This window comes from Oncorhynchus tshawytscha, unplaced genomic scaffold (genome assembly GCF_018296145.1).
Source record: "Oncorhynchus tshawytscha isolate Ot180627B unplaced genomic scaffold, Otsh_v2.0 Un_contig_17040_pilon_pilon, whole genome shotgun sequence".
NCBI lineage: Eukaryota > Metazoa > Chordata > Actinopteri > Salmoniformes > Salmonidae > Oncorhynchus > Oncorhynchus tshawytscha.
Window position 1 is genome coordinate 43,397 of NW_024608724.1, and position 26,178 is coordinate 69,574.

Sequence of the window (26,178 nt, forward strand, 5' to 3'; positions counted from 1 at the left end):
TTCAATTACATGTGTATAATTTTGTCTGCAACAAATGACAAAACAGTGAGGTTCTGTGATGAAAGGGAGATGGGGGAATGAAAACAATTATTTACATTTAATGTGTCATATTTCTAATGCCATTTCATAGGCCACGTCACAATTCACGTCTTCAATGTCTATATAGATCATGCTCGGTCACGGAAGATGTTTCACGGTCTGTTTAGAGAGGAACATGAAGCGAGGGAGACGATGCTTCGGAGGCAACAGAAGCAGAAAGCGCACCCGCCCAGCACCGCAACAGCTACAGGAGACGCCTTTGGAGGTTGAGGCAGGGTCAGAGGGTAAAGGCTGTATACCCAGCATCCTCGATGTTAGAGTACACAGCCATCTTGGATCTGCGAGGAGAAGAGAAATTAATGCGGTGAGTTTTTTTTTTCCCCTCTAAAAAATATCCACGATGCTCCACCAGGGAAGCGTTGCATGTCAAACCGGTATTATTTTGGCACCCAGCGACCCCGGTTTGGGGGAAATTGGGCCAGTGGTCGAGGTGTAATCCGACATTTGGCGTTATCGTGTTTGGTTTTTGTCTGTACAAATCGAGAGCGACAGAGAACCAAGACATTTACAGGCCCAGTCCGCACAGCAGCCCTCCCCCTCTGCTGTAGTCAAATAGTTACCCCAAGGTTTGAACATTGAGTCCTACTGATGTCTTACAAGCCAGCTGATTTATCCCGTTTTTATGGAGGGCATTTCATTACAGGTGCAGATGGCTAAGTCACAGTTTTTCAATGAGCTATTCAAGTCAAAGCAACTAGCGCGTATTTTGGTTAGCTTGTTAGCCTGCTATGTTTTCTCTGCTTAGCGAGCAGCTAACCTTTACAATGTTCAAACATCCACAAATATCTGGCCTATACATGTAGTTATTGTCGCTTATCCTGATGTTTTGGTTGTGTTCAGTTAACGGTACCTCGTAATGATTTTTTTTATGTCTAATTTAGTTCCAGTGTTTCTAGTTAGCCGACTTTTGCTAATCCATATAATTTAACAACCGAAGTGTTTATTCATCCAACTTTATCTAACCAGTGAATTAACTACTTCTTCCTAGTTGTCCAGTTCGAGGAGAATGTAAATCAAACTCATCGTGGTCCATTGAATGTTTGCCAGTTACACCTGACTAGTTGCATGAGTTGATAGTAGCCTGCTGGTACTTTGACAACACAGTAGCTATTTAAGGCTACTCAACACACACAATACCTACACGATAATATCATGATTTCCCCCATCCCGTCAGTTCATCTCTACAATCTGAGTACAAAACATTAGCCTGTGCTGTTCTTGGTCTGGAGAGAGATGACTTTTCAGGAGTAGCTACATCCTGTGGTATTACATGACCGTGTAGCTAAAGGACAAAGACTCATGACTCTCTGTTACAAGATCTACCAGCTATTTATCTGCATTGACACTCAGGGAAAGGTCTTGTTTTGGTTGCAGGTGGTGATTTGGAGGTCTTGACTGAAATTAAATAGCTATTGGGAAGAATATACCTACTCTAAATTAGCAAACTTTTCTTCAGCCCAACTCTGTGTTTTTGTCCAGGATGTCCAGCTGTGGATTTAATGCATTTAGGCCCCATTCTGTTTTCATATTCCAATGAACACTGTTTATGAATTTGGGTTGTTTGAGTCAGTCTGAATCTGTAATTTAGCAAACTGAAGACTGACAGCAATCAGAATGGTGATTGATGTGAAGTTGACACGGCCCCTGACCTCCGGTGACGCTGTCTGATCTCCTCAGTGTTATCGGTAATGACAAAATAATAAATGTTTTTAGATAAGGGTCGAATTAAATTATTCATGCCTAAAAGGATTCAACAATATTTTTGGGGGCTTTTGTTTCTGTGATGAACTACTGCTTCCATCATTGCCCCTTTGGAAGATCGTCTTTTATGACAGGAATGCGTTTAAAAAATAACTAGTCTTTTTTTTTTTCTTCCCTCGTTAATCAATTCAACCTTCTCTAAATGAGGCTGTTTGTTCTGCTTGGCCTGTCCGCTTACTGTTTATTTTGATTGGCGTGAGGAGTGTGGCTTAATCTCTTTTAATCCACAACATTTGTTGTGACCCACTGCTGGGAATAGCCTACATTTTTAACAGTGCACGAACAGTCCCCAACATTTGTCATTAGTGTAGTCCCAGATTGGCTGCTGTTGAGTGCACACAGCACAGAGAGAGGCTCAAGCATATCTGATTGTGGTGGGTGAGATGCAAGCAAAGAAGGCAAGAAAGCTTCTTGTCTGCAAGCTGCTGCCCTGTGTGTGTGTGTCTGTGTGTGTCTGTGTGTGTGTGTCTGTGTGTCTGTGTGTCTGTGTGTCTGTGTGTCTGTGTGTGTGTGTGTGTGTCTGTGTCTGTGTGTCTGTGTGTGTGCCCTGGTTTCCCTGGCTGTGCAGTGGCACAAAGGCTGTTGGAGCAGAGGGGTCAGCAGCCACATACTGTTGTGTTTTCTGTCTTCAGCAACTCTAGTTCAGATGGAGTTGGATCCTACATGTGTTTCTATTAAAACTCAAGCTAGTCCACAGCCCTTGTCGTCATTTCTACTGCCAAAGAACATGCAGTACCGAGGAGAGATCCAATGGGTCTTCAGGTGTCCACATTCAAGGCAAATGTAAGGATACTGTAAACAGACAAAGCTGCACATCTGATGTGGAAGCCCGACAGATGTTATAGATGTCCGACAGATGTTATATTCTGTAAGTATAAAAGCCCCTAAACTGGTAGCCAAGGTCTCTGGGTTTGTGATAGAGCCTCAGCCTCGCATCATACCTGGCTCAGTAGTTCAAAACAGTTGCTGAACTACATCAATGTGAACTGCTTCTGAGGAGTTAAACCAAAGAGCTGTGCAGGCAGGCAGCAACCACAGAGCAGGTGAGCCAGGCGTTTGATCTGCCCTAACAGACAGACGGTGGGATTGGGATCTCTTTAGTGAATCAGTGATGTGTTTTAAGAAACATATTGGCCAAAATCCCCTCAGGAAACTCTGGAAGTAGGATAACCTGTGTTTGGTGGCGGGGCTGCTGTGGGGGTGGAGGGGCTGCTGTGGGGTGGGTGGAGGTGCTGCTGCGGGGTGGGTGGGGTGCTGCTGCGGGGTGGGTGGAGGTGCTGCTGCGGGGTGGGTGGAGGTGCTGCTGCGGGGTGGGGGGGTGCTGCGGGGTGGGGGGCTGGAGGTGCTGCTGCGGGGTGGGTGGGGGGCTGGAGGTGCTGCTGTGGGGTGGGTGGGGGGTGGAGGTGCTGCTGTGGGGTGGGTGGGGTGGAGGTGCTGCTGTGGGGTGGTGGGGGGTGGAGGTGCTGCTGGAGGGGTGGTTGGGGGTGGATGTGCTGCTGTGGGGTGGGTGGAGGTGCTGCTGTGGGGTGGTGGGGGGGGTGGAGGTGCTGCTGTGGGGTGGTTGGGGGGGGTGGAGGTGCTGCTGTGGGGGGGGTGGAGGTGCTGCTGCTGTGGTTGGGGGTGGGAGGTGCTGCTGTGGAGGGGTGGAGGTGTGGAGGTGCTGCTGTGGGGTTGTGGAGTGTGGAGGTGCTGCTGTGGGGTGGTTGGGGGAGGTGCTGCTGTGGGGTGGGTGGAGGTGTGGAGGTGCTGCTGTGGGGTGGAGGTGCTGCTGTGGGGTGGGTGGGGGGTGGAGGTGCTGCTGTGGGGTGGGTGGGGTGGTGGAGGTGCTGCTGTGGGGTGGGTGGGGGAGTGGAGGTGCTGCTGTGGGGTGGGTGGAGGTGCTGCTGTGGGGTGGGTGGGGGAGTGGAGGTGCTGCTGTGGGGGTGGGTGGAGGTGCTGCTGTGGGGTGGGTGGAGGTGCTGCTGTGGGGTGGGTGGGGAGTGGAGGTGCTGCTGTGGGGTGGGTGGGGGTGCTGCTGTGGGGTGGGTGGGGGAGTGGAGGTGCTGCTGTGGGGTGGGTGCTGGTGCTGCTGTGGGGTGGGTGGGGGAGTGGAGGTGCTGCTGTGGGGTGGGTGGAGGTGCTGCTGTGGGGTGGGTGGAGGTGCTGCTGTGGGGTGGGTGGAGGTGCTGCTGTGGGGTGGGTGGGGAGTGGAGGTTTCCAAAGCTGTCAATGCAAAGGTTGGCTTCTTTGAAGAATCTCAAACAGATATATTTTGTTTTGTTTAACACTGATGCCAGCGGAGCGCTACCTGTCCGACTGCATAGTGCCAGCTGTAAAGTTTGGTGGAGGAGGAATAATGATCTGGGGCTGTTTTTCATGTTTCGGGCCCCTTAGTTCCAGTGAAAGGAAATCTTAACACTACAGCATACAATGACATTCTAGACGATTCTGTGCTTCCAACTTTGTGGCAACAGTTTGGGAAGGCTGGTGGTGGCTGTTATAGCAGCAATGTTCCAACATCTAGTGGAAAGCCTTCCCAGAAGAGTGGTGGCTGTTTTAGCAGCGATGGGAATGAGATGTTCGACTTGCAGGTGTCCACACGCTCTTGTTCATGTGTACCTTCATGCACCTCTTGGGGCTGGATGTAAAACCAAATATATATTACCAGAAAATATTAAGTCTCAGGACTCCTAATCAACACCAACCAGGAAGGAGCACTACACCTCTGTGCAGAGCCATAAACAAGGGCTGTACAGTGCACTACCATTGTTAGTGTGTCAATCAACTGGCGGCGGGTGTCTTGAGCTGCCTCCCTGGCAGGAGCTGTGCTTCAGTGAACCCTGACCGAAGGAACGGACTCCTGTCACACAGCCAAATGGGGCAATTTAACCAGACCCTGTATATAGGTGTCATAGTCATCAGTGTCAATGAGACACAGGACAGAGCGGGGCACGCCGGGACAGAGCAGGACAGGACACGCCGGGACAGAGCAGGACAGGACACGCCAGGACAGAGCAGGGCAGGACACGCCAGGACAGAGCAGGGCAGGACACGTGAGGACGGGGCGGGGCACGTGAGGACGGGGCGGGGCACGTGAGGACGGGGCGGGCACGTGAGGATGGGGCGGGGCACGTGAGGATGGGGCGGGGCACGTGAGGACGGGGCGGGGCACGTGAGGACGGGGCGGGGCACGTGAGGGCAGGTCAGGACAGAGTGGGGCAGGGCATGTGAGGACAGGACAGAGCAGGACAGGACAGAGCAGGGCACGTGAGGGCAGGACAGGACAGAGCAGGGCACGTGAGGGCAGGACAGAGCAGGGCACGACAGGACAAAGCAGGGCAAGTGAGAGCAGGGCACGTGAGGGCAGGACAGAGCAGAGCAGGGCACGTGAGGGCACGGCAGAGCAGAGCAGAGCAGGACAGGGCAGCGCACGGCAGGACAGAGCAGGACAGGACAGCGCACGGCAGGACAGAGCAGGGCAGCCTAAAGGAAGGTGTCCTCTATACTAGTGTGGAGTAGATAGAGGGACAGAGAAGACACTCTGGTGTAAAGTAGTCTTCAGGTTGTGCTCGAGGATTCAAACCAGAGACCTTTCTGTTACTGGCCCAACGCTCTTAACCGCTGGGCTACCTGCCTCCCCGTGACGAGCACCCGTTATGGTGTCACCCAGAATCACCTTGGTTTTCTGCTTGGTGTTCTTTTTGCTGTGGAAGATCAGGCATTGTTTTGTCACGGTGCTGGTACTCGTTACAACCCTACTAGAATGAGATGCTATTTCTTTGGTGTAGTGGCCTATGCATTGCTTTGTTCTTCTATCTCTTGACAATAGATATGTCCACACTACTGCCTTCCTGTCTTAACTACTCTCTCTAAAACCCTCTGTCCACACTACTGTCTTCCCTGTCTTTACTACTCTCTAAAACCCTCTGACCACACTACTCTTCCCTGTCTTTACTACTCCTAAACCCCTCTGACACACTGTCTTCCCTGTCTTTACTACTCTCTAAAACCCCCTCTGACCACACTACTGTCTTCCCTGTCTTTACTACTCTCTAAAAACCCTCTGACCACACTACTGTCTTCCTGTCTAACTACTCTCTCTAAAACCCCTCTGACCACACTACTGTCTTCCCTGTCTTAACTACTCTCTAAAACCCCTCTGACCCACACTGTCTTCCCTGTCTTAACTGTCTCTAAAACCCCTCTGACCACACTACTCTTCCCTGTCTTTACTACTCTCTCTAAAACCCCTCTGACCACACTACTGTCTTCCCTGTCTTTACTCTCTCTAAAACCCCTCTGACCACACTACTGTCTTCCCTGTCTTAACTACTCTCTCTAAAACCCCTCTGACCACACTACTGTCTTCCCTGTCTTAACTACTCTCTCTAAAACCCCTCTGACCACACTACTGTCTTCCCTGTCTTAACTACTCTCTCTAAAACCCCTCTGACCACACTACTGTCTTCCCTGTCTTAACTACTCTCTCTAAAACCCTCTGACCACACTACTGTCTTCCCTGTCTTAACTACTCTCTCTAAAACCCTCTGACCACACTACTGTCTTCCCTGTCTTAACTACCTCTAAAACCCCTCTACTACTGTCTTCCCTGTCTACTACTCTCTCTAAAACCCCTCTGACCACACTACTGTCTTCCCTGTCTTAACTACTCTCTCTAAAACCCTCTGACCACACTACTGTCTTCCCTGTCTTAAACTCTCTCTAAAACCCCTCTGACCACACTACTGTCTTCCCTGTCTTAACTACTCTCTCTAAAACCCCTCTGACCACACTACTGTCTTCCCTGTCTTAACTACTCTCTCTAAAACCCTCTGACCACACTACTGTCTTCCCTGTCTTAACTACTCTCTCTAAAACCCCTCTGACCACACTACTGTCTTCCCTGTCTTAACTACTCTCTCTAAAACCCCTCTGACCACACTACTGTCTTCCCTGTCTTTAACTAGTCTCTCTAAAACCCCTCTGGAAGTCTCTGAGGACTTGATGAATACTCCCATGGTGGTTTATCTGTTGCCAGAAGGCAGCTTGCTCAGAGGACTCCTTGTTAGTCTGGCCAGCCTTGTTACAGAGGAGGGATATCTGACCACGTCGTCTGGAGACTGAATAACTCATTTGTTATTAATGAATGGGTTTCACGTGATGTGTTGCACTATCCTCTAGTTCAGGGGTCGTTAACTTCCTATCTGGGAGGGCCTGGGACTTGATCTAGCCTGTTTTCATTTGTAGAGCAGTTCAGGCAGGTCAGACATATTCTGTGTCCCAAATGACTCCCTATAGAGTGCACTAGTTTCTTTACCGGAGTCATGGTCTTGGTCTAAACTAGTTGGCTAGGGGATGTTCCCAGGAAGACAGGCAGAGGTAAGGTGACTGCTCAGTGCTCTGTCCTCCCCAGTTACATGGCCCTGATCTAGTCTCTGTTCATTCTCTCTGGGATGGGACTACTTCTGATTCCTGTTACAGCTGTTACTTACACCTCTCCTCTGCTCTGCTGGGCCCCTGTGGTCCCCTGTCACAGACCCAAATTCTAAAATCTGTCCACAAACAACCATAACAACACAGCCATGAATGTGGCACCTCTGAGCTCTGTCAGTTACAGCACCAAATACTGACTGTCCTTGACTATAACAATATTAGTTATGTTTAGGTACCAGGCTACTTGTTGTTGAGCTTGTGTACAGTAGGTTAATTTCCATATTGGGTACCAGGGTCCTTGTTGAGCCTGTGTACAGTAGGTTCATTTCCATATTGGGTACCGGGGTACTTGTTGAGCCTGTGTACAGTAGGTTCATTTCCATATTGGGTACCGGGGTCCTTGTTGAGCCTGTGTACAGTAGGTTCATTTCCATATTGGGTACCGGGGTCCTTGTTGAGCCTGTGTACAGTAGGTTCATTTCCATATTGGGTACCGGGGTCCTTGTTGAGCCTGTGTACAGTAGGTTCATTTCCATATTGGGTACCGGGGTCCTTGTTGAGCCTGTGTACAGTAGGTTCATTTCCATATTGGGTACCGGGGTCCTTGTTGAGCCTGTGTACAGTAGGTTCATTTCCATATTGGGTACCGGGGTCCTTGTTGAGCCTGTGTACAGTAGGTTCATTTCCATATTGGGTACCGGGGTCCTTGTTGAGCCTGTGTACAGTCCTTACAATCCAGTTGGCTGCACTGTTGAAGTGACCACGTTCTACTTTCTCTCACTCTCATCTCCCTCTCTTGGTGTCTCCCTCTGTCTCGGTCTCCCTCTGTCTCGGTCTGTCTCGGTCTCCCTCTGTCTCTGTGTGTTTGTGTAATCGGTAGTTCCCCAGAGAAGGACAGAGTGGGTCAGATTTCCTCTCCTATAACCAGTGTGTCTGTCTTCATCCTAACAACCCTTATGTTATGACCATGTCATTCTGTAGGCTGAATGTGTTCAGTCTCTTTGGTCCTTTTTGTTTTTAACACTCGACTGTTGTTCTGCAACCAGCTTGAATGGAAATGGTGACAGACTGGTTTGTCATAGGTAGGGCCAGTCTATCTATAGGGATACGTGTTGTTGGACAGACCCAGGAGAGGCTGGAGTTCCAGTATTGCACATTCACACTGCTGGGGGTCTGTGCTGTTTGGGAAACGAATAGTCTGACTGAAGAGCACACCTGGTATGAGTTCTGCCCGTGGCTGTCTGTCTTTGGATCCAGTGGAGCAGTGCGCTGCCTGGGTACAGCAGTATGTACCATGGGTAACAGCACAGATGGCCTGTACTTCATGCTACTGTGGGCACATAGGCCGCCTCATTTCCCCCCGTCTTGACGAGGAGCCGCCTCATTTCCCCCCGGCTCGACGAGGAGCCGCCTCATTTCCCCCCGGCTCGACGGGGAGCCGCCTCATTTCCCCCCGTCTCGACGGGGAGCCGCCTCATTTCCCCGTCTCGACGGGGAGCCGCCTCATTTCCCCCGGCTCGACGGGGAGCCGCCTCATTTCCCCCGGCTCGACGGGGAGCCGCCTCATTTCCCCCGGCTCGACGGGGAGCCGCCTCATTTCCCCGGCTCGACGGGGAGCCGCCTCATTTCCCCGACGGGAGCCGCCTCATTCCCCCGACGGGAGCCGCCTCATTTCCGGGGAGCCGCCTCACGGGGAGCCGCCTCATTTCCCCGACGGGAGCCGCCTCATTTCCCCGACGGGGAGCCGCCTCATTTCCCCGACGGGGAGCCGCCTCATTTCCCCGGACGGGGAGCCGCTCCATTTCCCCGACGGGGAGCTCCTCCATTTCCCCCCGTCTCGACGGGGAGCCGCCTCATTTCCCCCGTCTCGACGATTTTAATTTATTTCTGTCCAGATCAAAATGTACCAAGGAGATGATGTCATTTAACATGATGTAACTAGGCTGGCTACTGCGTTGTTTTCTCTCTTATTTGTGACTAATCCTTCTGTTGTGATCTCGTATCCATCTGAGGCATAACAGAGGAACAGGTTGGGCTAAGCCCATTTTAGTCAGGGAAAACACATGAGAAATGGGTCACATTTAGTATTCAATGCAGTACAGATACTGATTGGCTAGCTTCTCACAGAACCTCTTTATTCTGCTTCCTTAGTTGATACGCCGACTGTGTCCCAAAATGCACCCTATTCCGACGTAGTGCACTACTTTTAACCTGAGCCCACAGGCCCTGGTCTAAAGTAGTGCATTATACAGGGTGCAGGTTGCCATTTGGGATTGCTAAGTAGACTTACTGTGGCTGGGTTTGGACAGGATGCTACACAGTTCGGTCGATCTTGTCAAGAAGTAACGGTGCCCTTCCAAGGCCTTGCAGAATTTGGGACGTGATAAACTACGTCAATGTTGCCGGAAGCAGAGAGTAGCTCTTATCTGGTCAGCCTGTTAATGAGTGACACTGACATGTCAGTCCTCTCTTAATGTGATCAAGGTCAGATATCCCTTAGTGCATGTATCCTCCACTACGTTGACTTTATATTACAAACCAACTCTGTTTTGATCATTTACTAAGAGATGGTTTAGTCTAACTAGTCACTCAGATAGTGAGCTTAAATAATCTAACCTTCAGGGCATTAATTGTTTATCACAAAAACATGACATTTTAGGTTTTGTAAAACAGCTGGTCTATAGGTTACCTCTACTACTAGACTACAGTCAGGTGGTCTATACCTCCTCTACTACTAGACTACATTCAGGTGGTCTATACCTCCTCTACTACTAGACTACAGTCAGGTGGTCTATACCTCCTCTACTACTAGACTACATTCAGGTGGTCTATACCTCCTCTACTACTAGACTACAGTCAGGTGGTCTATACCTCCTCTACTACTAGACTATAGTCAGGTGGTCTATACCTCCTCTACTACTAGACTATAGTCAGGTGGTCTATACCTCCTCTACTACTAGACTACAGTCAGGTGGTCTATACCTCCTCTACTACTAGACTACAGTCAGGTGGTCTATACCTCCTCTACTACTAGACTACAGTCAGGTGGTCTATACCTCCTCTACTACTAGACTACAGTCAGGTGGTCTATACCTCCTCTACTACTAGACTACAGTCAGGTGGTCTATACCTCCTCTACTACTAGACTACAGTCAGGTGGTCTTTACCTCCTCTACTACTAGACTACAGTCAGGTGGTCTATACCTCCTCTACTACAGTCAGGAGGTGGTCTATACCTCTTCTACCACTAGACTACAGTCAGCTGGTCTATACCTCTACTACTAGACTACAGTCAGCTGGTCTATAGGCCACCTCTACCACTAGACTACAGTCAGGTGGTCTATACCTCCTCTACCACTAGACTACAGTCAGGAGGTGGTCTATACCTCCTCTACTACTAGACTACAGTCAGGAGGTGGTCTATACCTCCTCTACCACTAGACTACAGTCAGGTGGTCTATACCTCCTCTACTACTAGACTACAGTCAGGTGGTCTATACCTCCTCTACTACTAGACTACAGTCAGGAGGTCTATACCTCCTCTACCACTAGACTACAGTCAGGAGGTCTATACCTCCTCTACTACTAGACTACAGTCAGGAGGTCTATACCTCCTCTACCACTAGACTACAGCCAGGAGGTCTATACCTCCTCTACCACTAGACTACAGTCAGGAGGAGGTCTATACCTCTACCACTAGACTACAGTCAGGAGGTGGTCTATACCTCTACCACTAGACTACAGTCAGGAGGTGGTCTATACCTCTACCACTAGACTACAGTCAGGTGGTCTATACCTCTACTACTAGACTACAGTCAGGTGGTCTATAGGTCACCTCACTGTCTCCCATTGACACATCACATATGCACCTCTTCTAGACTGCAGACACTTTATGAACTGATGTTGTTGCTTTCCAGAGCTGCACATGAAAAACCACCACTTAACCTACATCTGCTGGCTCGGTGTGTCTAACTGTGTTGGCTGGCCTCTAACAGAATTAAGAGCTTATAGCTGTACTACTAGTCTGAGTGTTGTAGTCTGACTCTGTTTATTAATCCCTGTATCCCCTCTGTCAAGCTGTGCCATTGATACCCACTAGACTAGAGCCTCAAGTAGCCAGATGGGTAGGAGAGGAAAGGAGATCCAAAATGGAGGCCCAGTGGAGAGGTTTTGGCCCTGCCTGGAGTGGAGGTAATGGGACTGTGCCGCTGATGCCCACTAGATTAGAGCCTGCAGCCACCAGCTGGATAGGGGACTGGTGAGAATTTAGATCCAAAATGGCGTCCCAGTGGGAAGGTGTGGGCCCTGCCTGGAGTGGAGGTAATGGACTCGAGTGCTGCACCTGGCTCCAGAGCTGTTAGGTGGGCGCTGGGGCACGGCGGTTAAACTACTGCTGCTGAGTAGGAGGGAGGAAACCTAGCTGTTTGAATGGGTTTGCAGAACATCACAATGCCACTATGCCAGCTCTATAACTCTGGCTGCAGCACAGGAGGCTGCTGAGGGGAGGATGGCTCATAATAACGTCTGGAATACAGTGAATGGAACGGCGTCAGACACATGCATTCCATGAGCTCATGAGTTTCATACCTTTCCGTTTATTCTGTTCCAGCCGTTACTATGAGCCGTCCTCCCTAATGAAGGCGCCACCAGCCTCCTGTGAGCTGCATACTGGTGTTCTGAAAGGGATGAATAAGAAGCAGGAAGTCGTGTTTCCCAGTGATCTAGCCCTGAAAGAGCAGGGTATGATGAGAGGAAGTCGTCATGTTTCCCAGTGATCTAGCCCTGAAAGAGCAGGGTATGATGATGAGAGGAAGTCATGTTTCCCAGTGATCTAGCCCTGAAAGAGCAGGGTATGATGAGAGCAGTCTCTCACGACGAGAGAAGTTGGAGCTGAATATAAGCAGCCTCTACGACAGAGAAGTTGGAGCTGAATATAAGCAGCCTCTAAATTCACCTCCTGTTCCACCAAGGGGTGATGAAAGGACACCGTTGGTCAACTGAGAGTTCATTAGTCCAGCAGTCTCCTGTTTTGGAGTTTATTTTTCACATCCTCTGCATCCATTATGTTTTTACACATGTTACGGTGTTGGGAGTTCGTTATAACCAAGTCATTAATGTGGTTATGATTGGCTGTAGGTCAGTCCCTATTGGTCACATGCATGCGATGCTTACATGTGTCACGTAAAGAGAGCAAGGTTGGAGGAATAGGGAATGTATATCCTAAACAAATGAGGGATTTCTGTAATGAAGTGTTTCAGTCAGGGGAAAAACAAGTAAGAAACTAGAGACGTCTTACGCTGCAGCTTCAGCACCACGGACAGCGGCAATCACACTGTTGGTGTTTCTGTTGTCGCTGCAGGAGGAGAGAGAGACACGCGCCCGGCCCGGCCCAAATCAGTTTCCATCGGGCTCCCTCTGGAGTCATCTGTGTTCCATAAACAGCCCTCTTAAAGCAGCTCAGTGCTCACTGGTTGACTTGCTTAAAGCAGCTCTGTGCCCACTGGTTGGCTTCCTTAAAGCAGCTCGGTGCCCACCGGTTGGCTTGCTTAAAGCAGCTCGGTGCCCACCGGTTGGCTTGCTTAAAGCAGCTCGGTGCCCACTGGTTGGCTGGCTTAAAGCAGCTCGGTGCCCACTGGTTGGCTGGCTTAAAGCAGCTCCGTGCCCACTGGGTGGCTGGCTTAAAGCAGCTCCGTGCCCACTGGTTGGCTTGCTTGAAGCAGCTCCGTGCCCACTGGTTGGCTTGCTTAAAGCAGCTCGGTGCCCACTGGTTGGCTGGCTTAAAGCAGCTCGGTGCCCACTGGTTGGCTGGCTTAAAGCAGCTCGGTGCCCACTGGTTGGCTTGCTTAAAGCAGCTCGGTGCCCACTGGTTGGCTTGCTTAAAGCAGCTCGGTGCCCACTGGTTGGCTTGCTTAAAGCAGCTCGGTGCCCACTGGTCGGCTGGCTTAAAGCAGCTCGGTGCCCACTGGTCGGCTGGCTTAAAGCAGCTCGGTGCCCACTGGTCGGCTGGCTTAAAGCAGCTCGGTGCCCACTGGTCGGCTGGCTTAAAGCAGCTCGGTGCCCACTGGTCGGCTGGCTTAAAGCAGCTCGGTGCCCACTGGTCGGCTGCAGCTCGGTGCCCAAAGGCTTCGGTGCCCACTGGTTGGCTTGCTTTTGTTTGGCCCTTTTAAGTTTTCTGAACCAATAAAAATTAACCTTTAAAATGATATATTTTTTTTATGTTCATTGTTGGACCATAAGACTGTAAAAACACCAAGTGATTTTAATTGAGTAAATCTGTTCCCAGGTATTCCCAGGCATGATAGAGACACGTGATCATATACAATTTAATCCAGGTTTGGAATGATTGTTTTAGTCATATTATCTGATTTGTTGTTCTTGTGGTCAATTTTCAGTCTACAAATGATTTGTCATTATGTTCCCGACCATCTGTTCAAGAAAATATCGTCCCGTTGAAGATCCCTTCAATAAGATGTGTTTTCCATGTATAAAAACACCTTTTAAAATTTCTACCAGTCGAAAGATCAGACGACTGTCTGTTTAACCTCCCGGTGGCCCTGTGGGGTGAACTGTCTGTTTAACCTCCCCTGTCTGTTTAACCTCCCCCGTGGGGTGACCTGTCTGTTTAACCTCCGCGTGGGTTGGGGTGACCTGTCTGTTTAACCTCCCCGTGGGTCCCCGTGGGGTGACCTGTCTGTTTAACCTCCCCGTGGGTTGGGGTGACCTGTCTGTTTAACCTCCCCGTGGGTTGGGGTGACCTGTCTGGTTAACCTCCCCGTGGGTTGGGGTGACCTGTCTGGTTAACCTCCCCGTGGGTTGGGGTGACCTGTCTGGTTAACCTCCCCGTGGGTTGGGCTGACCTGTCTGGTTAACCTCCAGGTCTGTCTGATTCCAGTGGGAGGATAAGACGTTCCTTTTGTCCTCCCAGTATGGCCTGCTCTGGGTACCTTCTAACCTCCCTCTTGACAGAGAGCCAGACTGGACTGTAGTGTATTGGCTGTGTCTGATTCCAGTGGGAGGAAGACGTTCCTTTTGTCCTCCCAGTATGGTGCTCTAGTATTCTACTCTAGACAGAGAGGGCACTTCTGATTCCTGACACTTAATCAGTAAGTGCTTCTGGCGTCCATCTTGATTTATCTCCAGCTAAATGGTGGGACATCAGTCTTTCTGTCAGGACTGGAGGTGAGGTGTTATTCTGTTCCCTCCACCCACTGCCTCTCTTCTCCTCCTCCACTGCCTCTCTCCTCCTCCTCCTCCACTGCCTCTCTCCGCCTCTCTCCTCCTCCTCCTCCACTGCCTCTTCTCCTCCTCCACTGCCTCTTCTCCTCCTCCACTGCCTCTCTTCTCCTCCTCCACTGCCTCTCTTCTCCTCCTCCACTGCCTCTCTTCTCCTCCTCCACTGCCTCTCTTCTCCTCCTCCACTGCCTCTCTCTCCTCCTCCTCCACTGCCTCCTCTCCTCTTCTCCTCCTCCACTGCCTCTCTCCTTCTCCTCCTCCACTGCCTCTCTCCCTCCTCCTCCTCCACTGCCTCTCTCCTCCTGCCCTCCTCCACTGCCTCCTCCTCTTCTCCTCCTCCTCCACTGCCTCTCTCCTCCTCCTCCCTCCTCTGCCTCCTCCTCCTGCCTCTCCTCCTCCTCCACTGCCTCTCTCCTCCTCCTCCTCCTCCACTGCCTCTCTCTTCTCCTCCTCCTCCTCCACTGCCTCTCTCCTCCTCCTCCTCCTCCACTGCCTCTCTCCTCCTCCTGCCTCCCTCCTCCTCCTCCTGCCTCTCCTCCTCCTCCACTGCCTCTCTCCTCCTCCTCCACTGCCTCTCTCCTCCTCCTCTGCCTCCTCCTCCTCCTCCTCCTCCACTGCCTCTCTCCTCCTCCACTGCCTCTCCTCCTCCTCCTCCTCCACTGCTTCTCTGGCCTGGCTGGGACACATCTGTCTGGAACTCCAATGTGTTTAGGAACATCTGTCCAGAGGTCAGTTTAATGTCGTCTGCTCAACGTCCTGGTCCCTACCATACAATTCTAGCAAAATATACTACCGCTGGATTTCTGTTGTGGTAAAAAATATGTATTTTAAAAAGTAGACTAAAGCCAGTCTACACTGCATGACTTAGCTGGCCCAGACAAGTCTTTGAGATGGGAGACAAAACCCCCATGTTGTTGCCTACTCGGGCTGTGCGGGCATCATTAGGCTTGGGTGACATACCGTTTTATACCGGGGTATTTTGAAATACCCACGGTATGATTTTCAATACCGATTTTAAAAATAAATATTTATTTTGCGGGGTTCGTTGGGGTTAGTTGGGGTCACTGCGGGGTTACGTGCTGCTCCACTGCTTATAACCAACAACGAGGTTAAGTAGAACTCTGAGATATCTGCTGTTTTGAATACATTCTATCCAGCTCAGGGCTCCAGCGATGCATTTGGTTTGCTAACTTGCTAGCTAAGTGTCAAGATGTCAAGATCAAAGTACTTGGTTACAGCAGAGAACACATATGTTCCCCTGTCAGGTATAGGAAGTTGGTGATTCTCCTCAGGTGGAGTCTCTGCTGCTGACGGTGCTGTGTGTAGTACACTGTCCACTGATAGGACGACCACTCCTGCCAGGAACAGTTTCTGGCGTGTCTGGCTCTGGAGCTCCAGCAAGGAGCCGGGGGAGGAGGAGGTGGGCTGTGGCGGGCAGGGAGGAGGGAGGGAGGGAGGAAGGAAGGAAGGAGGGAGGGAGGAGGTGGGCGCTGTGGCGGGCAGGGAGGAAGGAAGGAGGAGGGAGGGAGGCGGGCAGGGAGGGAAGGAAGGAAGGAAGGAAGGAAGGGAGGGAGGCGGGAGAGGATGCGGGGAGGAGGGAGGTGGGCGCTGTGGCGGGCAGGGAGGGAGGGAAGGAAGGAAGGGAGGAGGGAGGTGGGCGCTGTGGCGGGCAGGGGGAAGGGAAGGAAGGAAGGGAAGGGAGGAGGGAGGAAGGGAGGAGGGAGGCAGGGAGGGAAGGGAAGGAAGGAGGCGGGCAGGGAGGGAAGGGAGGCGGGCAGGGAGGGAAGGAAGGAGGCAGGGAAGGGGAAGGGAGGGAGGGAGGGAGGGAAGGATGGATGGAGGGAGGAGGGAGGGATGGATGGATGGAGGGAGGGGGAGGGAAGGAGGGAGGTGGGCAGGGAGGGAAGGAAGGAAGGAGGTGGGAGGGAGGCAGGGAGGGGAGGGAAGGAAGGAAGGAGGGAGGCAGGGAGGGAAGGAGGGAGGCGGGCGGGCAGGGGGGAGGGAAGGAAGGGGGAGGCGGGCAGGAGGGAGGCGGGAGGGGGGTGAGGTGGGCAGGGGGGGAAGAAAGGAGGGAGGCGGGCGGGCAGGCAGGGAAGGAGGGAGGGAGGCGGGTGCCGAGGCGGGCAGGAGTCCCAGCTGCTCTGAGGAAGATGCCCACTTCACACACTGACTCCCAGGTGCCCATCTCTCTCACAGGGACCAGGCTCTTATGTATAAAATAGATGGTGGTTTTGAACGAGGCTGAAGAAGAACAGATATATGAAGAATAGGTGACACTGTTATTACAGTATTATTGACTTAGCCGATGAGTTTTGTTTTGTTACAGAAGCTGTCAGGCCATGTTAGGTGTATTTCATAACCTATAGAGTTTTCTAAACATGACTCCTACTTTCTGAACTGATACACATCAATCCGCCTATATAAGACCTTGTGTTGGTTCCATAACTGCCTGCTCCCTGTAGGAAGCAGCTGAAGACTGAGACATCAGCCACCCCCTGCATCCATCTGCCTGACTCTGGCCCCATTGTGGACATTGCACTCAATGCTCTCTGAATCTACCAACTTCAGTCTGTTTCCCTTAACAGCCAGAACCAAACGGTTTAGAAAAATCAATCTAAAGCCGTGAACTCTTCGTGGACAGATTACATCCTTTCACGTCGACACAAAGCCTATTCCTCTCACTTCATCAGTGCTGCCTTCAGCGGTACCAGTAGGGTTATCAAATGGTACTAGTCGTCTATGTAATAGTGTGAGGTGTTCCCAGGCTTATGTTTGGCTGTTGTGTGAAACCGACACGAGGCAGGAAGGAAGGCAGAGAGGTTTCCTGCTGGGTTTGTTGTTGACCTGGATAACCTGCTGAACAGAACAGTTGGTTGGTAGCAGGTAGCAGCACCATAGAATTGGAATCACAAGAACGGACTTTCCACTCCATAGGTGGGTGATGATGGATTGACTTGCAATCCCCCTTATCAATCTACACACACAACCCCATAATGACAAAGCAAAAACAAATGTTTGCCCATTTTATTTAAAAATAATAATAAAAGACAGAAATGTACCATATTTTCCAGACTCAGGCATTTGTTGAAGCAGCGACTACAGCCTCCAGTCTTCTTGGTTATGACGCTTCAAGCTTGGTACACTTGTATTTGGGGAATTTCCTCCAGACTTGACACTTGGCATTCAGGCCAAAGAGTTCATCTTGGTTTCATCAGACCAGTGAATCTTGTTTCTCATGGTCTAAGACTATTTAGTTGCCTTTTGGCAAAGTCCTAGTGGCCTGTCAAGTCACCACCATCCTTTACCCCCTACTCCTTAATGTCCTGTTGACTGGTCTTCATCTAGTCACCACCATCCTTTACCCCCTACTCCTTAATGTCCTGATGACTGGTCTACATCTAGTCACCATCCTTACCCCCTACTCCTAATGTCCTGTTGACTGGTCTTCATCTAGTCACCACCATCCTTTACCCCTACTCCTTAATGTCCTGTTGACTGGTCTTCATCTAGTCACCACCATCCTTTACCCCCTACTCCTTAATGTCCTGATGTCTGGTCTTCATCTAGTCACACCATCCTTTACCCCCTACTTCCTTAATGTCCTGATGTCTGGTCTTCATCTAGTCACCACCATCCTTTACCCCCTACTTAATGTCCTGATGTCTGGTCTTCATCTAGTCACCACCATCCTTAATCCCCCTACTCCTAATGTCCTGATGTCTGGTCTTCATCCAGTCACCATCATCCTTTACCCCCTACTCCTTAATGTCCTGTTGACTGGCCTACATCTAGTCACCATCCTTTACCCCCTACTCCTTAATGTGTGATGACTGGTCTGCATCTAGTCACCATCCTTTGCCCCCTACTTCCCCTAATGTCCTGATGACTGGTCTTCATCTAGTCACCACTCCTTTACCCCTACTCCTTAATGTCCTGATGACTGGTCTTCATCTAGTCACCTAATGTCCATCCTCATCTAGTCACCCCATCTCACTCCTTAATGTCCTGTTGTCTGGTCTTCATCTAGTCACCACCATCCTTACCCCTACTCCTTAATGTCCATGACTGGGCCACATCTAGTCACCATCCTTATCCTTTGACATCTAGTCACCCCTACTCCTTGTCTCTGTTGGATTGTCTTCATCTAGTCACCACCATCCTTTACCCATCCTACTCCTTAATGTCTGTTGTCTGGTCTTCATCTAGTCACCACCATCCTTACCCCCTACTCCTTAATGTCCTGATGACTGGGCTACATCTAGTCACCATCCTTTACCCCCCCTACTCCTTAATGTCCTGATGACTGGGCTACATCTAGTCACCATCCTTTACCCCCTACTCCTTAATGTCCTGTTGACTGGTAGCTTTATCTAGCCCTGATGACCACTAGTCACCATCTCACTTCTACTCCTTAATGTCCTGATGACTGGTCTACATCTAGTCACCATCCTTACCCCTTACTCCTAATGTCCTGTTGACTGGTCTTCATCTAGTCACCACCATCCTTTACCCCCTACTTCTAATGTCCTGATGACTGGGCTACATCTAGTCACCATCCTTTACCCCCCTACTCCTTAATGTCCTGTTGACTGGGCTGCATCTAGTCACCCTACCATCGATGACATTTACCCATCTCTACCTCTACTTAATGTCCTGATGACTGGTCTTCATCTAGTCACCATCCATCCTTCACTCTTTAATGTCTCTGATGACTGGTTTTCATCTAGTCACCATCCTTTTTACCCCCTACTCCCTACTTCCTAATGTCCTGATGACTGGCTCACATCTAGTCACCACCATCCTTTACCCCTACTCCTTAATGTCCTGTTGACTGGTCTGCATCTAGTCACCACCATCCTTACCCCCTACTCCTTAATGTCCTGATGACTGGTCTTCATCTAGTCACCATCATCTTTACCCCCTACTCCTTAATGTCCTGATGACTGGTCTACACATCTAGTCACCATCCTTATCCCCCTACTCCTTAATGTCCTGATGACTGGTCTTCATCTAGTCACCACCATCCTTTACCCCACTTCCTTAATGTCCTGATGACTGGTCTACATCTAGTCACCATCTTCCCCCTACTCCTTAATGTTCTGTTGACTGGTCTTCATCTAGTCACCCACCATCCTTACCCCCTACTCCTTAATGTCCTGATGACTGGGCTACATCTAGTCACCATCCTTTACCCTACTCCTTAATGTCCTGATGACTGGTCTACATCTAGTCACCACCATCCTTACCCCTACTCCTTAATGTCCTGTTGACTGGTCTTCATCTAGTCACCCACCATCCTTTACCCCCCCTACTCCTTAATGTCCTGATGACTGGTCTTCATCTAGTCACCTGCATCCTTTACCCCCTACTCCTTAATGTCCTGATGTCTGGTCACCATCTAGTCACCATCTCTACCCCCCTACTCCTTAATGTCCTGATGACTGGTCTACATCTAGTCACCATCCTTTACCCCTACTCCTAATGTCCTGATGACTGGTCTACATCTAGTCACCACCATCCTTTACCCCCTACTTCCTTAATGTCCTGATGACTGGTCTTCATCTAGTCACCACCATCCTTTACCCCTACTCCTTAATGTCCTGTTGATGGTCCATCTAGTCACCACCATCCTTTACCCCCCCCTACTCCTTAATGTCCTGTTGACTGGTCTACATCTAGTCACCATCCTTTACCCCCCTACCTAATGTCCTGATGACTGGTGTTCATCTAGTCACCACCATCCTTTACTAGTCCTATCTGCCCCCCTCCTTAATGTCCTGATGTCTGGTCTTCATCTAGTCACCATCCTTTACCCCCCTACTCCTTAATGTCCTGATGACTGGTCTTCATCTAGTCACCATCCTTACCCCCACTCCTTAATGTCCTGATGACTGGTCTACATCTAGTCACCATCCTTTACCCCCTACTCCTTAATGTCCTGATGACTGGTCTACATCTAGTCACCATCCTTTATCCCCCTACTCCTTAATGTCCTGATGACTGGTCTTCATCTAGTCACCATCCTTTACCCCCTACTCCTTAATGTCCTGATGACTGGTCTTCATCTAGTCACCACCATCCTTTACCCCTACTCCTTAATGTCCTGATGACTGGTCTTCATCTAGTCACCATCCTTTACCCCCTACTCCTTAATGTCCTGATGACTGGTCTTCATCTAGTCACCCACCATCCTTTACTACCCCCTACCCCCCTACTCCTTAATGTCCTGATGACTGGGCTACATCTAGTCACCATCCTTTACCCCCTACTCCTTAATGTCCTGATGACTGGTCTACATCTAGTCACCATCCTTTATCCCCCTACTCCTTAATGTCCTGTTGAGCTTATCTGGTCACCACTACTACCCCCTACTTTAATGTCCTGATGACTGGTCTACATCTAGTCACCACCATCCTTTACCCCCATACTCCTTAATGTCCTGATGTCTGGTCTACATCTAGTCACCGTCCTTTCCCCCTAACTCCTTAATGTCCTGATGACTGGTCTACTCTAGTCACCATCCTTTACCCCCCAAACTCCTCTATGTCCTGATGACTGGTCTACATCTAGTCATCCTTTACCCCCATCCTTTACCCCTGATGTCTGGTCTACATCTAGTACCATTTTTACCCCGATGTCTCCTTTCAATGTCCTGATGACTGGTTCATCTAGTCACCATCCTTTACCCCCCTACTCCTTAATGTCCTGATGACTGGTCTACATCTAGTCACCACCTTTACCCCCACTCATAATGTCCTGATGTCTGGTCTACATCTAGTCACCATCCTTTACCCCCTACTCCTTAATGTCCTGATGACTGGTCTACATCTAGTCACCATGATAAAAACCCCCACTTTAATGCTCGATGACTGGTCTACATCTAGTCACCATCCTTTATCCCCCTACTCCTTAATGTCCTGATTTGGTCGGGACAGTCTAGTCACCATCCTTTACCCCCACTCCTTAATGTCCTGATGACTGTCTACATCTAGTCACCATCCTTTACCCCTACTCCTTAATGTCCTGTTGACTGGTCTTCATCTAGTCACCACCATCCTTTACCCCCCTACTCCTTAATGTCCTGATGACTGGTCTACACATCTAGTCACCATCCTTTACCCCCTGCTCCTTAATGTCCTGGTTTCTGGGCTACATCTAGACACTGCTACCATCCTTACCCGACTCACCCCCTGCTCCTTAATGTCCTGTTACTGGTCTTCATCTAGTCACCACCATCCTTTAACTCCTTAATGTCCTGATGTCTGGTCTACATCTAGTCTGCATCCTTTACCCCCTACTCCTTAATGTCCTGATGACTGGTCTACATCTAGTCACCATCCTTTTCCCCCACTCCTTAATTTTGAAAGTGACTGGTCCACATCTAGTCACCATCCTTTACCCCCTACTCCTTAATGTCCTGATGACTGGTCTACATCTAGTCACCATCCTTTATCCCCCTACTCCTTAATGTCCTGTTGACTGGTCTTCATCTAGTCACCACCATCCTTTACCCCCTACTCCTTAATGTCCTGATGACTGGTCTTCATCTAGGGACAACCATCCTTTATCCGTTTACTCCTTTATGTTCGGTGACTGGTCTCATCCTAGTCAAATCGCTACTATGTTTTCTTAATGTCCTGATGACTGGTCTTCATGGGTAGTCACCACCAGGTGTTTATCTTTCATTTACTCCTTAATGTCCTGATGTCTGGTCTTAAATATGTCTAAGAATCCTTTACCCCATTTTTGTGTTATGCTCACATGAAGCTGGTCTACATCAGATCAGGATGGGTAGCATCTAGAGGTTAATGTCTGATGACTGGTCTTCATCTAGTCACCACCATCCTTACCCCCCTACTCCCCTTAATGTCCTGTTGACTGGTCTTCATCTAGTCACCACCAACGGTCTTGAGCCTAAACTGTAAAATGGGTCTGAAGCATGTCTAGTTTGTCCTGCAAAGCTAGATGGAGAATTTTGCTTCAAAAGGAAATGTAGAAAACATATTTTCAAAATACAATGTGAAGGCATCTGGGAAGTCAAAGATACTGCATCCAGGCCTACGTTTCAGCTGGTTGTTATTTTGCTCAGCTAGTTATAAAAAACACTTAAAAATATCACTATTCAGCGACGCTTTACATAATCTAAACTAAGAATAGTGACGTTATCAAACACTTTATCTGCTAAAAGCTAATACTATTAGATGAGCTGTGTGTGTGTGTTGATACTCTGTGCTTTCATGATAGACTGAGCCTCTTCCACAGGAGCCATGTGTTTTTAGGAAGATAAGACAGCCTGACCTCACTGAAGCCGGCTGCACTATTAGGTCAACAAACCAGCTAATCCAACTCCTATGATCAATGGCTTCCACTGCTCAGCTATGTGACCAACCAGGACATGGAGTTCACCCCTACCCCTGGCTCCTATTGGCAAGGACTTTGACAGGGGAGGAGGGGGCTTATAGCCAGCTCCAGACTGTGATTGGCTATCATCACCCGTTGTCAGTCACTCCATGTTGTCATAAACCAGTGGTCAGCAACCTTTCCCAGTCAAAAAGCCAAGATCTAGATCTTAAAAATACAAAAATGTATGTAAAAAATGTACCATTTAACCTCCTAAAGAATTGCTCTTTAGGAATGAGGTTGGTGCAGTATTCCTAATACATTATCACAGCATATTCACCATATGCCTGGCCCTGACAATCTTGTTCTTCTCAAGCCATATTATATTTCAAAACACAACAGTTGGTGTAGCAGTTGCTCGGCAGAGCTGAGCGTATCATTAAAACACAACAGTTGGTAGCAGTTTCTCGGCAGAGCTGAGCGTATCATTAAAACACAACAGTTGATGTAGCATTTGCTGGGCAGAGCTGAGTGTATCATGATGTCCGTGATCTTCAGGTTGTCCGACTTGGATGACCTTTTCAAAAAATATTTTCCCAGTCAGATCTCGTCCTTCCCAGTTGTCTTGAACACACTGAAGTCTGAATTTCAAGTTCTCAGTTGTTTTGAACGCATCCATTAGTCTCAGCTTGAGGGAGGGGAGGGAGGGGAGGGAGGGAGGGAGGGAGAGAGAGCAGCAGGAGAGGGAGGAGAGCGGAGGGAGGGAGGGAGAGAGCGGAGTGGAGGGAGGGAGCAGAGAGCGGAGGGAGGGAGGAGAGAGGCGGGGAGGGGAGGGAGGAGAGAGAGCGGAGGGAGGGAGGGAGAGAGGCGGAGGAGGGAGCGGAGGGAGAGAGAGGGAGGGAGGGAGGGAGAGAGAGAGAGAGAAAGGGAGGGAGGGAGGAGGGAGGGGAGGGCGGAGGGAGAGGAGAGAGAGGGGAGGGAGAGGGAGAGAGAGAGGAGGAGAGGGGAGGGAGCGAGAGGGAGAGGGGCGGAGGGGAGAGGAGAGGAGAGGGAGGGAGAGAGAGAGGAGAGGAGGAGAGGGGGAGGGAGGGGGAGGAGGGAGAGGAGCGGAGAGAGAAGAGAGGGGGGGAGGGAGGGGGAGGGAGGGAGGGAGAGAGAGGGGAGGGAGGGGGAGAGAGTGGAGGGAGGGAGGAGAGAGAGCGAGTTTAGGGAAGAGAGAGGGAGGGAGAGAGAGAGGAGGGAGGGGGAGGGGAGGAGGGGAGGGGAGAGAGAGCGGAGGGAGGGAGGGGAGAGAGAGAGGGGAGGGAGATGGAGGGAGGGAGGGAGAGAGAGCCGAGGGAGGATGCCAGAGCGGAGAAGAGAGAAAGGGAGGGAGAGAGAGAGAGAGAGGGAAAGGAGGGGGAGGGAGGAGGGAGAGAGGGCGGAGGGAGAGGGGAGGGAGGGAGGGAGAGAGAGGGAGGAGAGCGGAGAGGGAGAGAGGGAGGGAGAGGAGGAGGGAGGGAGAGAGCGGAGGGAGGGAGGGAGAGAAAGGCGGAGGGAGAGAGAGGAGGAGAGAGAGGGGAGGGAGGGGGAGGGAGGGAGGGAGAGAGAGCGGAGGGAGGGAGGGAGGGAGAGAGAGCGGAGGGAGGGAGGGAGAGAGAGCGGAGGGAGGGAGGGAGGGAGAGAGAGCGGAGGGAGGGAGGGAGAGAGAGCGGAGGGAGGGAGGGAGGGAGGGAGAGAGCGGAGGGAGGGAGAGAGAGAGAGGGAGGGAGGGGGGAGGGAGGGAGGGAGAGAGAGCGGAGGGAGGGAGGGAGAGAGGGGGAGAGAGAGGGAGGGAGGGGGGAGGGAGGGAGAGAGAGCGGAGGGAGGGAGGGAGAGCGGAGGGAGAGAGAGAGAGAGAGAGGGAGGGGGGAGGGAGGGAGGGAGAGCGGAGGGAGGGAGGGAGAGAGAGCGGAGGGAGGGAGGGAGAGCGGAGGGAGGGAGAGAGAGAGAGGGAGGGAGGGGGAGGGAGGGAGGGAGGGAGAGAGAGCGGAGGGAGGGAGGGAGAGAGAGCGGAGGGAGGGAGGGAGGGAGGGAGAGCGGAGGGAGGGAGGGAGGGAGGAGCGGAGGGAGGGAGGGAGAGAGAGCGGAGGGAGGGAGGGAGAGAGAGCGGAGGGAGGGAGGGAGAGAGAGCGGAGGGAGGGAGGGAGGGAGGGAGGGAGGGAGAGGGAGGGGAGGGGGGAGGGAGGGAGAGAGAGCGGAGGGAGGGAGGGAGAGAGAGCGGAGGGAGGGAGGGAGGGAGAGAGAGCGGAGGGAGGGAGGGAGGGAGGGGGAGGGAGAGAGAGAGCAGAGGGAGGGAGAGAGAGCGGAGGGAGGGAGGGAGAGAGAGCGGAGGGAGAGAGAGCGGAGGGAGGGGAGGGAGAGAGAGAGCAGAGGGAGGGAGAGAGAGCGGAGGGAGGGAGGGAGAGAGAGCGGAGGGAGAGAGAGCGGAGGGAGGGAGGGAGAGAGAGAGAGCGGAGGGAGAGAGAGCGGAGGGAGGGAGGGAGAGAGAGCAGAGGGAGGGAGGGAGGGAGGGAGAGAGAGCGGAGGGAGGGAGGGAGAGAGAGCGGAGGGAGGGAGGGAGGGAGGGAGGGAGGGAGGGAGGGAGGAGAGGGAGGGAGGAGAGGGAGGGAGGGAGAGAGCAGAGGGAGGGAGGGAGGGAGAGAGAGCAGCAGGGAGAGGGAGGGAGAGAGCAGAGGGAGGGAGAGAGAGAGAGCAGCGGAGAGAGGGAGGGGAGGGAGAGGGAGAGAGCAGCGGAGGGAGGGAGGGAGAGGGAGAGAGCAGCGGAGGGAGGGAGGGAGGGAGGGAGGGAGAGAGCAGAGGGAGGGAGGAGAGGGAGAGAGCAGAGGGAGGGAGAGAGCAGCGGAGAGAGGGAGAGGGAGAGCAGAGGGAGAGAGAGAAGCGGGCGGAGGGAGAGCAGAGGGAGAGAGAGAAGCGGGCGGAGGGAGAGCGGAGGGAGAGAGGGGAGGGAGGGAGGGAGAGAGGGGAGGGAGGGAGAGAGAGCAGCAGGGAGCAGCAGGGAGGGAGAGAGCAGCAGAGGGAGGGAGGGAGGGAGAGAGCAGCAGAGGGAGGGAGGGAGGGAGAGAGAGCAGAGGGAGGGAGAGAGAGCAGCGGAGAGAGAGAGCAGCGGAGAGAGGGAGAGAGGGGAGGGAGAGAGGAGAGAGGGAGAGAGGAGAGAGGGAGGGAGGGAGAGAGAGGGAGAGAGGGAGAGCAGCAGAGGGAGAGGGAGAGCAGCAGAGGGAGGGAGAGAGAGAGAGGGAGGGAGAGGGAGAGGGAGGGAGAGGGAGAGGGAGGGGGGGAGGGAGAGAGGGAGGGAGAGAGGGAGGGGGAGGGGAG

The 26,178-nt window shown here is 51.6% G+C and overlaps 1 protein-coding gene across 1 annotated transcript in view; it reads left to right on the forward strand.

The window, feature by feature from the left end:
- Positions 1 to 172: 172 nt before the first annotated feature.
- The window catches only part of LOC121843765 (CCR4-NOT transcription complex subunit 2-like), a gene marked incomplete at its 3' end in the record, with an annotated part of 30,760 nt that continues 4,754 nt past the window's right edge, over positions 173 to 26,178 (forward strand). Inside the window, exon 1 of the mRNA XM_042313581.1 lies at positions 173 to 403. Within this exon, the coding sequence (XP_042169515.1) occupies positions 215 to 403 (189 nt within the window). The remainder of the gene's footprint in view (positions 404 to 26,178) is intronic.